This window comes from Bombus vancouverensis, chromosome 2 (assembly GCF_051014615.1).
Source record: "Bombus vancouverensis nearcticus chromosome 2, iyBomVanc1_principal, whole genome shotgun sequence".
Taxonomy (NCBI): domain Eukaryota; kingdom Metazoa; phylum Arthropoda; class Insecta; order Hymenoptera; family Apidae; genus Bombus; species Bombus vancouverensis.
The window spans coordinates 11,627,817-11,644,893 of NC_134912.1; the positions used below are offsets into that span (position 1 = coordinate 11,627,817).

General features: G+C 38.2%; 1 protein-coding gene across 5 annotated transcripts in view; it reads left to right on the plus strand.

The window, feature by feature from the left end:
- mam (neurogenic protein mastermind) overlaps positions 1-16,698 on the plus strand; it is a 249,779-nt gene extending 233,081 nt beyond the window's left edge. For all 5 annotated transcript variants that reach the window (XM_033345475.2, XM_033345477.2, XM_033345479.2 and 2 more), the window contains 4 exons: positions 1,850-2,027; positions 4,405-4,710; positions 5,407-5,661; positions 6,518-16,698. In XM_033345475.2, coding sequence (XP_033201366.1) covers positions 1,850-2,027; positions 4,405-4,710; positions 5,407-5,661; positions 6,518-6,759 — 981 coding nt within the window. In that variant the 3' untranslated portion in view covers positions 6,760-16,698. The remainder of the gene's footprint in view (positions 1-1,849; positions 2,028-4,404; positions 4,711-5,406; positions 5,662-6,517) is intronic.
- The last annotated feature ends 379 nt before the right edge of the window (positions 16,699-17,077 follow it).

A 17,077-nucleotide genomic window follows, 5' to 3' on the forward strand; every position in this document is an offset into this window, starting at 1 on the left:
CGATATGGTATCGACGAATATCTTTTCTTCTCTCTTTTTAGGAATTGGGATTAATTTAGATATTGTATCGATTTTAAATTATATTATTGTAATTATTCTCTCTATTTTTAAACCGTTTTTTTTTATTTTCCTGAATAATCTCCTTTATATCACAATTACTTAGATCGCCAAAATTACAAATATTAAAGGAAATTGTTAAACTAATAATTTTAAGTGATCCAGTCAAGAGTTAATCCGTAGAGAACCATTCATTTCCTTCTTCTCAAGTACGAATCAGTGGAAGAACGCGCGTGAAATTGCTACATGCTGATTTTAAGAGTGCTTCCTCCGTTCACCAGAAGCTCGTTGTGAGAGCAATAGGGCGGTGCTCGCTTAATCGTTGGTTGTTGCACGTTCAACAACGGAAAAAATACTTATGTTTGCATGGCGAGAGTGCTCCGATTTTACACGTTCAAATTTTTATACGTAGATAGAAAGTTTGGAACATTGCACCAATCACGTGATAACTATGTTATTTAATACTTATTTGCATGTTCTGAAAAATGTAGCAAAACAGGGCAAGTTGAGAAGTTTAATCGCAGTTAAATAAAAGATTCTCTTAATATAAGCTCATGATTGATTCCAAGTCTTACATCTAGTGTACAGATATCTTGTGAAATGGAGAAAATAAAAATTTCCTTCCATAATATTATATCGACATGAATATTACCAAAAAATAAAAATTCACAGGTGGCAAACAAAAAAATGTGCTGAATGTTTTACCTGCGTATTAACAGTAGCATTAAAGTAGTAGAAACAATTGTGTAACTCACTGTGTGTCAGAAAAAATACAGAAGGGTGTAGAAAAGCGTAGACGATTTAGGAAGAAAGACGCAGAGAAAATGGTGGAGATTGCCTCTGGTGGCACATGGTGAATGCGTATCTCGTTTGGTAATGAGGAAAACGTGTGGCTACTGTCTCTGGTTGCCTTTCCGTCTTCATTGTCGTCATCGTATACGCGGACTTTCGTCGACGGCCGCGTAACACCAGGAAGTGGAAATGCAATCCAAGGGGTCTTGTGCAACGACACCGATGCTCGGAACTTCCGTGCTCGCCAGTTCGACGACAATGCGACTCCTAACGAGTCATCGATGCGTGCCGTGAGCTGAGTTGCAATTATTCCCCGTGGAATCCGTCGGTCGGCTTTCTAACTCGTACCTTATCGCTGTTCAAGACTCGTCAGTCGAACCTTATATCGTGTTCTTCATCCGCGATTCCGTTTTAGTATCGCGCATTTATGACGTTACCGCAGCAGATGGCAGGTGTTTTTAGCAGAACCTCAAGTTCAAATGAAAAGATATATTACAATATTCTTCTATTGGGCAAGAGTGGTATTTGAGCAGAATTTTTGTTTGTGAATGTCTGCTAATTTTACGAAGTCTTCACGCGAATTTGATTATGTTGCTTATAGTTTTCCACATAATTAATAAATAATGCTTTATATACAGATTTAGTTATACACAAATAGTAGCATACTACTAGTAGTTCAATAGTACAGTTGTCCAAAATGTTTCTTTCGTTTTATAAGGAAATAATAAACGCACAATGTTTTTTGTTTTATGTTTGTTTATTGAATTATACACGAACGTAATAATAGAAATATAACGAAATGGATCGTACCTAATTCAATAAAATAATATAAAACAGAAATTCTCGTTCGTCTATTATCAGCTTACGAAACGAAAGAAACTTCTCGGACAACCTAATACAACAGTAGTGTTACTCGCACTGGGCTTCGAATCGCGAAGTCAAAGTATCCGAGGCACGTAATTTCATGTAATTGAAATCCATTATTTACTTGTTCTTTCAGGTGATGCAACAACAGCACATGGCCGGAGGAATGGGTGGCGTGAGACCACCACCTCCCGAATACAAAGCGGCGGCTCAGGCCCAAATGATGCACGCTAGTATCGGCATGGGTCAGCAGCCTAGGTTTCCCAATACCGGGCCTATGCGTAGGGTTACACAACAACCTATGCCACCTTCAGGTGAGTACATCGTACTGTTCACAACTAATGAATGTATGACTCTTCGTTTGGCTAATTAGAACTCCTTCATACATATATGTATGTCAGTGTTGTTTCTATGTTTCGCTTATACCGATTAAGTTAATTATTAAGGATAATTGTATACTTCTCGATTATGCATAGTTCAATTATGTAATTAATGAAATGAAAAACACAAATTTAATGTAAGTCGTTTCTTTATCTTTCAAAGCTCTACAGTTAAAATGTGTTGCTGTCTAATTTTGCTTATTTTTATAGTATTTGGTATATAATTTAGTTATTTGTTGGACCAGGGATTTAATTCTAAATACGAGTACACTTTAAAGAAAGAAACGGGGGAAAAGATGAAAGAAAAAGTAACACATACATTTTCAAGCACGTCGATCTTGTATACTCTTGTACGAAAACGAGGGAGCAAATGTGTATACGTTTGTAAAAGTGGAAATCAACCACGTCGGCACGATCCAATCCTCTGTTTCGCTTTTTACGCTGACAGTAGCGACGGTTACGTCACTTTCATATGCACTGGCCGGAGTTGGAAGGCACTTAGGGTAATGAGAAGCTGGGTGCTGCTATCGATTCCTCCGTCTTTCGTCGAAACGACGCGTTCAACCACTGTACGACAGTTTTGATTTCCCCGTTCTTCTGTCCTCGAATCGTTGTGATTTATTATCTCTGCTACATTATTTACGAACACTACGGAATAACGAAAATTACAAAATTATGGGAACTACAGAAATATACAAACTATACCGTGTAATAAAAATTGTAGAACCACGAGATTCTGAAAACATAGATAAAAGAACTGTACTCGAGGAAAAGATTACGACCATCAGATTTTTCTTCGAAACCTAGTTAAAGTTGCATTTCTCCATTTCGTTCACTCTTGTCCGCTATCCTTACAAAACAATATGTAAAATTCGAGTCATAAATGAGAAGTTCAGAAGAAGAAGGATATATGTGATAAAATTTGTGATTCAACGAAACTGTAGCTAAACTTGTTTGTATATTTCTAAACATTAAAACACATCACTACACGTACTCAAGAAGATTTGTATGTTCTCTATATATGGATATTATGTCAATACACTTATACTACTTCTCCCATTAAGTTTCTCAAATAATCCAGCCATAATTCAGACAAGGGTTACCTTGTCTCGTTTGACAAGACTGTGCACAGTTTTTGTACTAAAAGTTAAATAAAGCGTAATAGATGTATTTCTCTCGGAAATATTTTTTGGGCAGCGGTCTTGATTATTGGACTATTCCGATTACATAGAGCTACGTAAATCGAAGTGAGCAGACGTAAAGACGTAAAGAGTAAACTGTGAATAATCGAGAAAAAATATTTGACCGGACGCGAAGCATTCATTTGAATAATGTTTATACACTTTTTAACCATCGCGATCGGTTAAATAAGTATTCGAGGGAAATGAGCCCGATCTCTTGCTGGATCCGCTCGAGGCTAGAAAGAACGAACGAGAACGAGATGTAGGTGTAGGAGCAGGAGAGGGTGGATTGGTGGTGGAAAGGGGATCGTAAATATTCTTATACATCGTAGCTCGTACGAGGCTCCTCTATCGATCTGCTCGGAGCTACTTTCATAAGATTCTATCCAAACGAAAATCCACAGAGCATTAAGGTTCTACGTTTCCTTCGTAATACGTATCTTCTTTACGTATCTGGCTAGCCAGAATGAAGAAACGTTTCCCCGCGATCGATCACCATCCTCTGCGATTCAATCGTCTGTTTCGGTCGTCGTAAATCTTACCTAAGATATTTTCGTATATAATTTGTAACAAGAAAATCCTTCTTCTGGTTTGATAAGAGATTTCCTGTTTGATACGACGAAGATTTTCTACGACTTAATTGTATACAAAATACATCATTGGTGGCAAATGTGCTGGAAGTTTTGAAAGATGAAGCTTTAAAAATATCCTTCTTTTTTCTAGTAGAGTTTCTTTATGTTTGTCCGCCTTGTTGTCAATTTTAAAAAACTGTCAGACACAATTTACATATATTTATTCAATAATAAATTTACAACTAAGCAACAATGGCATAATTCTCAGTGGCAAGGTTTAAATTATTTTAAGAGACATAATATGTACCATTATAAAGAAAAAGGCAAATGAAAGCCATATATAATTTCTTTGAGAACGACGATTTACTAATAGAATAAATTCTCAATGTCTGAAATTTCATCTTCCCTATCAACGTGAAAGAAAGTGCATCTAAACCTTAAAGAAGAATCCTTAATATAGTCTTAGCCGTATTTTTATACAATCTTTTACATAAAAACCCTGAAAAATGACAATATTCACTGGCAATCACCTATCCGTTTGTTCTTGTTTTGTCGTAGGTCCGATGATGAGGCCGCAAATTGCGCAGCAGCAGCAGCAGGCGTTGCACGCTGCCGGTGGTAACATGTACATGGGCGGTGGCGGTATGGCCGCCATAGGCGGAATGCATCAGATGCATCAGCGTCTTGGATATCCTAGGACTAACAATCAACGGCCGCCTAACGTTAGCGTGGGTCCGCCTGATGGCCTTGGAAATAGTATCGCGGGCCGCGGCGCCCAGCAGGAGTGGCGACACGTTCTCATGCAGCAACAAGGCTTTCAGGCTCAGGCTTTGCGATCGCAATTTAACCAACAAGGTCACCAAGGTAAGCGTCTCCCTGGGACATCCATTATCATGTTTGTAATCCTGCGCGCAGTAGGCGATTCGTACGAGTAATCGCCGTTTCGAACGATATCGAATTAACAAATAACTTTTCTGTTCGGTTAACCGGTTACAACTATAACTCTGAAAATTATCTTCGGTTTTGAGAATTAATTTCTTCGCAGAAAATGGAATATTAAGAGACATTACGAATATTAAGAATGGATGTTATATACGTCTCTAATTAAATCTTATATTATAATATTGAGTAGTAGAATGCGAGTTACATTTCATGGGATTTTATAATCCTATATTTCCTGGAGACAGGAATGTGGAATTTGAAAATTGGAAATTATTCTTTTACTCGTAATGCAGATAGCAAGATAATAATAGATTTGGTCTTGTATTAGTGTCTACCAATTAATCCATTGTAACAGAAAGATATTTTGTACAATTGTTATATTCGTAGTTCTATATTTTACAATGAAAAATTAAGCTGTATGATTGCAGTAACGTACATTTGTCACGTTAGTTCATGATCCATTCCATATTGCAACACAAAGAGTCAAACCATTAAGGCTACAACTTTATACGTGATAAATGATGAATTAAATCATTGCGTTCCTGTAGACAGTAAATACCAGTTATCACAACGAAATGTAAATCGTGTTAAACCGTTTCACTTATCCTCATTTTCCAGGTGGATTCGGTATGGGTAACACAGGTGGAATGCAGATGAACGCCGCACAGATGCAACAGCATCAACAGTTGATCCGCTCACAAAGTGGAGGTATCGCTGGCTCCGGTATGGCCAACAGCACTCAGATGCAGCAGTTACTGTCGCAGCAACACCAGCAGCAAACATTAGCCATGCAGCAGAGTAATAATCAAATGTCACTGCAGATGCAAATGTCGCAGTCCTCATCAGTCAACTCTGTCAGCACTACCGGAACCGGTAAGTCTTGGACGATGACCATTCCCTGATTCCAAACCGCGGAGAATATTGATCGAACGAGATCTTGCGTTAAACAAGAAAAATGATTTCGACGTGATTAATCGTCCGATAAATGGTGGATCCTGATTAATTTTCGTTACCTGATAATTTTATGATTGATTCAATGAAACTTATGATTTATTCAAATGGATTTCTTTCGATTACGCGTGTTTATCGTGAAAGATTACAGTTTCGTATGATATATTAAATAGAATAATAATAAATAATAGTTATGTAATGATTTGTTCGCTAACAAAACGTATAACGAAATAATTAATCGTGTTAACGATGTTTTCGACAGTTAAGTTTATATCTTTGTATTTATTTTTGTTATATTAGTATGATAAATCGGGCTTCTGTTAGAAAAGTAATAGGATATTGAAACATGTTTTACGATTGTTATATGCGTATTTAAGTTGTTCATGTTATTATTTCTTGATGAAGTATCCATTGTAATTGATCAAAAGCAGCCAATAAAGTTCAAGTTCTCCCTTTTTACATACAAGATTATCTTAAGGAATTGTTGTATTACAAAAACAAAACCAAGGATACATTGATTATTTCTAAAAATTAATAATAGTGTCATAACACACGCAACGATGCTATTAAAATTTATTTATACAGGAAACAGCTGAAATTACATTTTTTTCGTGCTTAATACGAAAATATGCAAATACTTTAACTCGTTCTATCCTCGACCATATTATTACACTATCAAATCATTTGTACTAATCCTCATTAGTGTATTTATCCTCCTTATACATTATCATAAAATTATTTGCTCGTTATCAATCACGTTCGAACGATTCCCTTGCAGGTTCTCCCCTGCACCCGCATCAACAGTACGGTGCTGGTAGTCCAGGAGTGCGCAGCCTGTCTCAACAGCAACAGCAACATGCGCAACCGCCGGCCACCACTACGGACCCTTCCGTAGCCGCAGCGGACTTTAGCCTCGAATTTCTGGAGAACCTTCCGACTGGAGACACGTCGAACTTCAGCGCTCAGGAACTGCTGAATTCCCTCGACCCTACGGCGGGCTTCAACCTCGATATTCTGTAAGACCACGCCTATCGCGGTCTATTCGGAAAATCGGATTTTAATTCACTCATAGACCGGTTTAAAACGCAAAAAAAAAAAGTGAAAATGTGAAAAAGAACGACGTACGATAATACATACACGCGCTAGGATCGATCACCCCAGGAAAAACGCTTACGTCCATAAGTAGATTCGCTTTGACTGCACGCGCAGCATTCTCCGTCGTATGCTGCGCTGACAATTCGTTTAACAGTTCCTTCGAGATCGATGAATAATGACGAGACGTAATCGTCGCGTCGAGAGAAAATTAGTTGGTAAAAGTTAACAGGTTTACTGGGTTCGTGGAACGTGATCGTACCATTTGTTAGTCTTGATGGTAATGTGACAAAACTGTAGCGGTGAATGGACTGTGAACGAAGTCGAAAGTAGACGAAACGAGTGAAAGGGGGCGAGGAGACATAAGATTATTGATTTCCGTGTTGTGACGACCACTCGTCGAACCGCGACGATCACGGTTACCTGTAACGCGCGTCCTCCAATGATCAGACATGTTCATCGATTAATCTAATTTGAAAACGCGCAGTCGGGGTGTTTGATCCAGTCGAACCAGAAGTAAATGGCGGTTGGTATCGCGACACGTGCATATGATAGATCCATACGTGTAGTAAGTTTCCTCAAACAGTTCGATGTTCGGCTTGCGGACGATAGAGGGTGCGCGAGTTGAAAAATTCGTTCGTCAGAGGGCATCCGGTTCGACGTCTCGCTTGCATGGAAACCGGTCGTAGTGCATTTTCGGCAGCTATCCTTCGGCTGGCGACTATTCTTCTAGGCAATCATCTTTTAGTAAAATTTAATTTCTTAAACGATAAACGATCAAAGAAGCAGCAGAAACAAGAGAGTAAGGGAAAGAGAGGTAAATAGATCGAAATAGAACCAGCGGACGGTCGACAGCGTGGGAAATCAAGAGGTACGCGTAAAAATTCGTCCCGTCGTTCGTTACTCCGCAAACGTTTTATATTACATATACACATATAATAATATATATAGTGACGTTTAATCGCCATGTAAGTGGCATGTTCGAATCCTTTTTTTTCGCTGCTCCCCATGTTCTCAAGTTTTCGCAGTGACGGTCGCACCGGAGTGAGGATCGATCGATCTTTCTCTCTCGAGTGCACGCGTCGACGACACTGCGCGGTGACTTCGACGCGCACTCCACAAAACGACCAACGGTACAATTCATACTCTTGATTTTTCACGCTATGATCCACGATCGAGAATCGTCAGCGGACAGGCGAACAAAAGAAAATATCGTCCTAATAATCGTCGGTTCACGATCGATCGTGTCGTCGTTTTTGTTACAATGACGTTCCATTTATCCTTTCGGTCGACGATCGAGCGAAAGAACATTGAATCGTCGATTTTCTTGAACGAATCGACATTCGACCGTCGCTGAACTTCGATTTACAGCTAATTACATTATTACGATAATAACAATTGCTAGAGATAATAACGTATTTAAACGATGCCGCGAACGATCGCGTATTCTACAATTAACAGAAAGTCAATTATGAGATATATTATTCGATTCCCGATGAATTACATCGTGGCCTGCGACGACGGGCCAGTGTTTCGGCCCGATCGATCGGTCCACGTCTCGCAGGGTTCGCGTCGCGTTTGATGATGAGGAGAGAAAGAGACGGAGCGAGTAAGAGTGGGAGAGAATGAAGAAACCCTTCCTAAGAACGCAGTGTTAGTGTTGCTACGGGATAAATTACAATCTTGACTGTACATAAAAATACACGATTACATAAACACACATACATACACATACACGTACACATACGAGTTAGAAGAAAATTCAGGACGATAAGTTCGCAAACTTTAGCCGATTAAAATTTAAGAGCCCTACGATATAGGTGAATATTATACATATATATATAAATAAATAAATATATATATATGTAATGATAATAGTAATCGATGATAACGCACGATTCAAGAGCGAATGGCGAGAAATAGTGATACGGATGAAAATAGAAAGAGATAGAATATTTGAGAATATGGGAAAAAAAGAATATAATTGGGGCGAAAAAGTGAAACGAATGAATCGGTGAGAAAGAATGAGACAACGCGTGATTGTGTATGTGTGTTTCGCGCGGCGATAAAGCACATTTCCTCGATCCGAGCGTATTTATTGAGTTTTAGTTCCATAGAATGTGCTCTGTCGTCGAATTCGACAGGTTGCACATGAAATAATTACGGTCAGCTGCGAACATCGTTCTTGGTACGATGAACCGAATGCTCTTCTCGCGGATATTCCGGTTCTTTTCGGCCCTTTCGAAATACCAAGAATCGTTGTAACAGGATAGCATTAGTACTTATCGTTTGATCCATTTTCAGTCAGAATTCATGCGAAACGTTCGATTGATACGGTGATTTATGAAATGTATCGAGCTACAGTTCATCGTCACCAGATGGCGGGTTCGCGACTAATCTTCCAAATAGTAAATACATTCCATAGATAATGAAAATGGAGTTAGAGATTCATGGTTCGTCTAATCAAAACTATCGTTTCTAGAAAAAGAGAGAGAGAGAGAGAGAGAGAGAGAGAGAGAGAAAGGTCGAAATAGATGAAAAAACGAAGTTTACGAGGAAACCGTCGAGATAAGATAGACGCACTAGAATTCAAGAACACCGAGTGAATATACGGGACACCCGGTAGAAAGTAGAAAAGAAAGACAGCAGAGAAACGAGAGTGCAGGAAAGTAACGAAAAGTAAAATAATCCTCGACCGTTCGCCGAAAAGCGTGCACGAATACTTTCCGATTGGTGTTTCGCTCGTCACTCGCAGTTATATTCAGCGCTCGAATGGAGATCGCGTCTCCGATTTCGAGCATGCTCGTGTCATGCGAAAATTAGCAAAAAGAAGACAGTACGCGCGCCGCGCGGTTCCTTTTTTTTTTTTTAACGTAAAATAAATAAAGGAAGAAATTTTCTTGAATCAGACGAAACGACGTCATTTATTGTCTTGTAAAATATTGGGGCCATGAAACATAATCTAAAGAATGAAAAAAACGACATAAAAAAAGCGAAAAATGTGGAGAAAGAATAATAATTAAAAAAATGGGGGGAACGAAGGGGACAGGTGCTCTGATCGTGTCACGTTGATTTAATGAGGACGTATGATGTAAACGGAGAGAATCAAGAATAGTGATGAGAGTAACGAAGTCGCCACACGTGGTTGTTCTGTTCTCTTTGCTTTTTTCCATGATTCTTAATAGAAGTAATGAATATACATACGTTTTTTCGTGGACGAACGAAAGCGAGAGAATGCGAGAATGCGAGAGAGAAAGAGAGCATTAGGGACCAACCAAAAAGAGAGTTAAAAAGCGTGCAGTGGTGTCGATTGTCGCGGTGGATCGTTTTTCCTTTTTATACACACGACGAAACGAGAGAGAACAATGGAGAAAGTGAGACATCAGTGCCTCGAATTATTTCGTGACAGAACACCGGACTAACAGTTCTAATCTCTATTATTTTCACGAAAATCTTTACGCGATGCATACAAAATGTGTTTCCGATCCTCGTGAGTATGCCACTCGATCTTCCACGTTTTAGGGGAAAAAAATGAAAGAGAAAAATGGACATAAAGATTGAAATAAGATCCATGAAAAAAGTTAACAACGATCGAGCTGTTTTCTCTTGCACTGTCGACAGTCGATGTTGGTTAGACGACGTTTCAGCCGGAGCGGACAAAATAAAAGAAAGGCTCCCGGGTATGTGTCAGTTCATCGAGGAGTCTCGTGCCGGATAAATATATACCTAATTATTTATAATATTTATAACTTTATATGATACACGGGCATTTCGCATAGAATAAAGTTCATGTTGAATTTCGAACTGTTATTAATAAAAAGCGTTGAGTTCCTACAATCGTTTCTTTACTTCGCTTCTGGATAATATTATCGTCTCATCTCACGACGAGTCGTATATTTCCAAATCGATTTTCCATTTTCCAACACAACAACAACAAACGGAGAAACCAAAGATTAAAACGGGAGAAATCGACCGTGTAACTCGATGAAATTTCGTTCCCAATGATAAACAACGCGTGCAGGACGCGCCATAAATGTCGATAAAACGGTACTGTTTGCCGGGTTCCCCGTAACTTCGCTAATTGTCGATTCGTGTTAAACCCGTGATCCATCGGACTGTTTAACGCATTTCAATGTCGGTTATTTACACGCGAAGAATATAATCGAAACACAGTTCCTACATAGAACAGCCAGAAAGCGGCACAGAGCAGGACCAACCAGAGTCTCATCGATCTGTCCGCGATCCTAACCATTTTGCATCTTCCATTCATTTCACGGTATTATACGTACTTCCAATGTTCACACGTCTCTCGTGCAATCGAACTAAACGTTTCGGGGATCGTTTCATGCCTACACAGATTTTCCCTCTGATTGGGCCATTTTTCGAAGTGCTCATCTTTTTATCGATTCTCTCCGGAGAGAATCGGAGGCGGATGCGTTTCTGCTCGAGGACACTGCCGGCGATCGCTGAAAAATTCACGATAGCGTTCATCGATCGACACGGTGAAAAAGAGACAGAGAAACCAAATGAAAATAGCGAATCCTGACTGATCCGGTGGTGGCGCACGCGAAGCGTATCCACGCTGTTTGCGCGATAATCCTAACGAAACTTCGCTCATTATCGATTCCTTCGAGGCTGTTGTTGCTAAGCGGATTCCTCGCGTTCCGTGTTAATCCTCGTTCCTCATCGAACATTTCTATATTAACAAATATTACGGTATTACTCTCCGTGAGGGGAGGAACCACTTTGCTTGTTATCTCGTAGGTGAACCAGTTAACTCATAGAATTCATTGTTTCTACGAAGACGACGTTTTCATCTGCACCTCGACGTTCCGACACTAGGTCGAACGGCGGCGGCCTAACGCGTACGGTCGCGACGAACGCGGGGGCGGAAAGGGGCGGAGGATCAATATCACGGTTAGGGAGAGACCAGACTGAAAATAGGAGCGAGTGTAGGAGCAGCGATGAGGGATAAGGATTACAAGAGGAGAGAGAAAAGGAAAGAGGAGGGAAGCCAACCCGAAAATGTCAATTCGCCGGCCTTGGCTCCTCGTGAAATTACTATCGTGGCATAAGGGTAGAGCTCTAAACGGACTCTTACGGTTTTACGGGAGAATTACCCTCGGATAGAGCAGATGTCTATGGTGATGGAGAAATATTTCTGTGGCATCGGATTATGATTCTTGTGAGCAATAACTCCAATAGATTCAGTTGAGTTTTAGGTCACGGAGGATCATATGGATGTAAAAGATTCATAGTAATTTGTTTTTGTATCATGTTTCGTTGATCGATTTGGGTTGTTCGTAGAATTACGTTCATGTAAATCGTGTCATAATAGAATCGTATTCTTAGTTTCTGTTTTATTAGAGTATCCTGTTAATTCGAAGTTTTGTTTTGCTTTATTCGTTTATTAAATTTTGTTTTGGATAGATTCCGAAATTGATTTCTGGAGAATTAACTGTGTCATTCTATCTATCGAGATTTAGTATTTTGAAATTCACTCGAGAACCTTCAATCTATTTAGAATCTCATTAAGATTTGTCAACCAAAGTTTATCCAAGCTTTTATAATTATTAAATATTATTTAAAACCCAAATAGTATTAGTATTTGAATAAACTCGTCGATCTTAGATTCGCAATTCTATATAAGTATGCCAAGGTGAAAAAGGCATTGATTTATAATCTGATCGTATTGATAACTATATCCTTGGTTAAGTGTCGTCCTATATACCAATGTGCATATTGTGCAAGCTGTACTGTGATTAATAAGTCTTTTCTTTCATACAAATTCGAGTGGGCCAATCGTTTTTCACCAAAGTCCATGATTTTGAGAATTAGTTCATTAGATGTATATAATGAACGATATAAGAAAGTGAATTTGTTAGGGCAATCTTACTTTCCTTTACTTCCATTTCCAGTAGGTTACGACTATTTGAGATGAAAGTAAGAAATAAGTATTACTAAAGATAAACGACAAAAGTGAAATAGAATAATATATTCGGTTTGTAATAGTTTGCAAATTTCATTGATAGAACATGTAAGTGCAATGACGATCCACTGGTCGACATCGACAGAGCACGCAACGCTCCACTATATACACAACACCGAATGGCTCATGAAAAATCTGTGGTGAAACTATCAATTAACTGACCTTTGCGATAGAGAAAGGCAGAGTTCACGTAACTATTCTGGATTAGGACAAATTCTCGTTTCGAAGTTGCACATTCTAGCAACTACAAATTACGCAAACACTGAAGACGTTTGAGTCGCGTAAAAATCTCGAGTCCAAGTACAGTAGAGCAAAACAAACTTCCGGAAATATCTCGCGAATTATCTGTTGAAACAGACAAGAAGATATGATTTTTTAATTTTCAACGTAACGGTAAATATGTTGACTGGAAGGAACGTGTTTGTTAACTCACAGTCGTTTTTTCTCTAAAACGGCGACAGATCTGAAACGTTGATCATCCTTCGTCGTAAAAGTCAGCGAGAGTAAAAGTATCGAGATATTTTCTAAGTTCTTGTTCTTGACACAGAAGAAACAGTAACAATAAAAACACACACATATAATTTCACTCTATTGCGAGAGAACAAAAAAAGAAAAAAAAAAATGAAGTATAAAAATGTGAAAAATTGGACGGTATACCTATATTTCAAGGTTATATAAAACCAACTCGTGGTTCTTGTATCCAGTTTATTTTATACTCGCTTGCCTTTTGTGTAGAGCGTCGACTAGATGATTTTCTACTGATCCTCTCTTTACAAGAATACGAAAAACAGTCGTCGAGGTTGTCGCAAACATCGAAACCTCTTTTTCATAAACCTTACTCATGTACCGTCATCCAGGGAATTTCGTTTTTTTCCAAAGACAGTCTCTACGACGAACACCCGTATATCCTCGAAAATTTTATTTCAATTTGCGTTTTAATGAACGATCGGTTTTACGTGTTCCTATTTCTTATATTAGAAACTATATTCAAGTTTAAACGTGAATACCGAATTAATTATTAAAACTCTCAGTTTGTCGAGGTTATTGAACTATAGCGAATTTTCAATTCGAAGAGACTGTTCTTTGCAACAACGAAATCGATTCAACGAGAGGAAGAGGCGAGAAAAAGCAGAGGGTGACTCAATTGAGAATATAATAATTATACATATAGTATATAGCTATATATACACACACACGCATATCTATATATATATAGATATCTTTTTCTCGACAATTCCTTCGAATGAACCAATTGATTATATATATATATATCTCGCGGTAAATGAATACAATTCAGAATAATGCTTGAGGGATCAGTATTTATAATACTCGAGGAGGTTTCGATAAATACGATAAAATAATATTTGACCAACAACGATGACTACGACGACGACTCAGAATCACGGCGACAGAAGCATAGCGACGTATCGGTTTCTTTTTTCCTTCGTCGTATATTGTAAATAGCGTGTAGTAAGTCAGTATGCGGTTGGTGGGAGGTAGGTAGAGACAAAGAGAAAGCGAGCGAAGCACGTGACTGTAATTTTTGCGGCTGACGGATAATCGGCGAACACCGCCGCGCCACAGAGTCTTGATGTTTTCTTCTTCGACCGAATTGCGCGCGAGAGGGGATCGAGAATGCAAACGAAAGCCGTTTCTCTCCCTTCTCGGCGAGAAATCGCTTCGAACAGGTCATAGGATACGGTCCGTGACGGTACGTAACGGGCGTGCACAGTGACAATCTTGCGAAATAAAACGAAACGAAATAATTAATGATTGAGAAAATTTAAAAAATTAATTATTGAAAGTCACTATTTTATGAATGGATAGGATGAATCGATATATAACTAGAAGAAAAAAAACGGAAGAAAGATAATGTAGAGCAAGAAGCGAATAATATCGATGTTGATTAAAATTCTGTTGATTGAAATTCTAAATTCTTTAATTACAATTGTGAATTAAGGAAAATAATACGATAGGAAGGGTAAAGAAGAATCACACGCGAAACGGGATGAACGTGCTAGCGCTTTCGCCGCAGATCAATCGACGCAGATTCAATACTCTTTCTTCATGCTATTGTTCTTAACGAGATTGTGATATATTATATTGTTAATGCTGTAACGATAACTAGATGCGCGTACGTATAGAGGGCGCAATTGTTCGTCGCGCGGAAGTTTTAGTCAAAAAGAGGGCGCAGCAAGCGATCATCCCGGGGACTCGAATGAAGCAGATTCTTCGCGAGTGTTCGCCGATATAGTTTTCGATGATCCGTGCCGTGAAATTTACGCTTCGCCGTTTCTTTCCGTTCGCGAACACGTGAAAGCAGATCGGTTTACCGAGAGAGAGAAAGACAGAGAGAGACGAGACGAGGTAGCAATAAAACAGTAGTGAAACAAACGAGGAAAAAAAGAGCGAAACAGTAAGAGATAAAGGAAGAGTTAGAAATAGAGAGTGAGTGGACACGCGTTGATTGGATGGAGACGCGAGGGAAACAATGCCTGTAAATAAACGAACAAAACAGAAAAAAAAGATGAAAGGAAGAAGACAGTGTTGCGTTATAGTTATTTATGTTGCTGATCGAAGCGAATTCGATAGTGAATTATTGTAATAATTCGTAATTTAAGACGGAGAACGGAGGAAGAGAAATGAGAAATCATATACACAGATTATGTACATAAGCTAATGGGTAATATCTCCCTTGGTAAAGGATAGTTTACGGATAGTTATTTTTATTACTATTATTATTATTATTTCTAAGTAACTATTATTATTATCATATTATTATTGTCATATTATTATTTTATTATTATTATTAATTATTATTATTACTTATTACTATTATCATTATTAATATTATAATTACCATTGTTATCCTTCGGCCAATGATCTCAAAAGCAAGATAATTATGTTCGGATGAGAGTGTTGCTAAATCTGAGCCGATTTCAATTTTCATCAAAGGCCACAGTGGGAAAAGGATCACCGTTTTCGTTCATACATTCAAGACACCGATTCTACTTCTTCATCTCTCGTGTTTTCTTTTTATCGACTTTTAATTATTTCCTTTTTTTCGTTCATTCGTCCGTTCCTTCCTTCCTTTTACTTTTATTTCTGGCCTATGTACTCTCTAAACATGTTTATGACGCACTCGAAGCGAATTCTTCGTCTACGGTTGCGCTTCGTTTCCGGTTCTAGTAAATTTCGTTACACTTCTAATACGACGCGCACATTCTAAAAGATAATGAACGCGCGGTTTTTGAATTCTTTCCTCCGTTTCGATTTATCTCGGATCACTTAGACTTCTCTTGGCTTTAAGCACACGATAAATAGACGCGTGATCAGAGAATGAACGTTCCTTTTTTTTATTGGGCCATACATTCTTTCATTGCATAAGAAAGAACATAAACAGGATAAATAATCGTTTATATCGCTATAGGTCCCGTTTATATCGAGTTATTTTATAAGTGTTTATCAAATGAGTAATATGCCCACTTAAAAGTCGTGAACTCTAATTTTTATTTTGTTTCATCGTATGTTACGTGCGAACGGCAGTTCTATATAAAACACGGAAGGTTATTTGGTTTTGCCCTAGATTCGTCGACGAATCCTTTAAGTGAGGACATTAAGAGAAAGAAAAAGAAAAAAAGGAAAAAAATAAATAGCGGTTTAATATAATGTAATTCGAAAGTGACCTATTAAATGAATGAATTTAGTTAAATCTGATAGCGGTGCAACGCTGATCAAATTATTCATAAACATGTTTTATCAAACGAGAGTCAAGACATTTTGTCATGTCTTTGTATATTTTTATGCAATGTTGTAGAATGATATTGTTTCAAATATATTATACAGATAATAATAATAAACAAATTTATATGCCATAACCTGTGTTTAATTTACTTCAATGTCATCCCACTTTACTTCCTATCCTAGTATTTAAGTAATTTTTTTAGAACTAGAACGAAAACCAAAGTTTTTAAATTCAATTACTGAACAGTTCGAATACGTAATGCAAAAAGTTAGCTTTTGCTTCAATGTCATGTAGGGGATCGAATAATGAGACTATCAATATGTGTACTCGTTATTGTATTTAAAACAGATCTTGTCGCGAAACGATATCTATACAGTCGTTTAGTCACAGTCTATACTAAATCGCTTGCGATCACGTTTGTTTATTTATAATCGTCAGAAGAAAGTCAAGAGATACAAATTCGTCTTGCTTTACGGTTACATGTAGCGGCGCCATTGTTTTGCCCGGAGTTC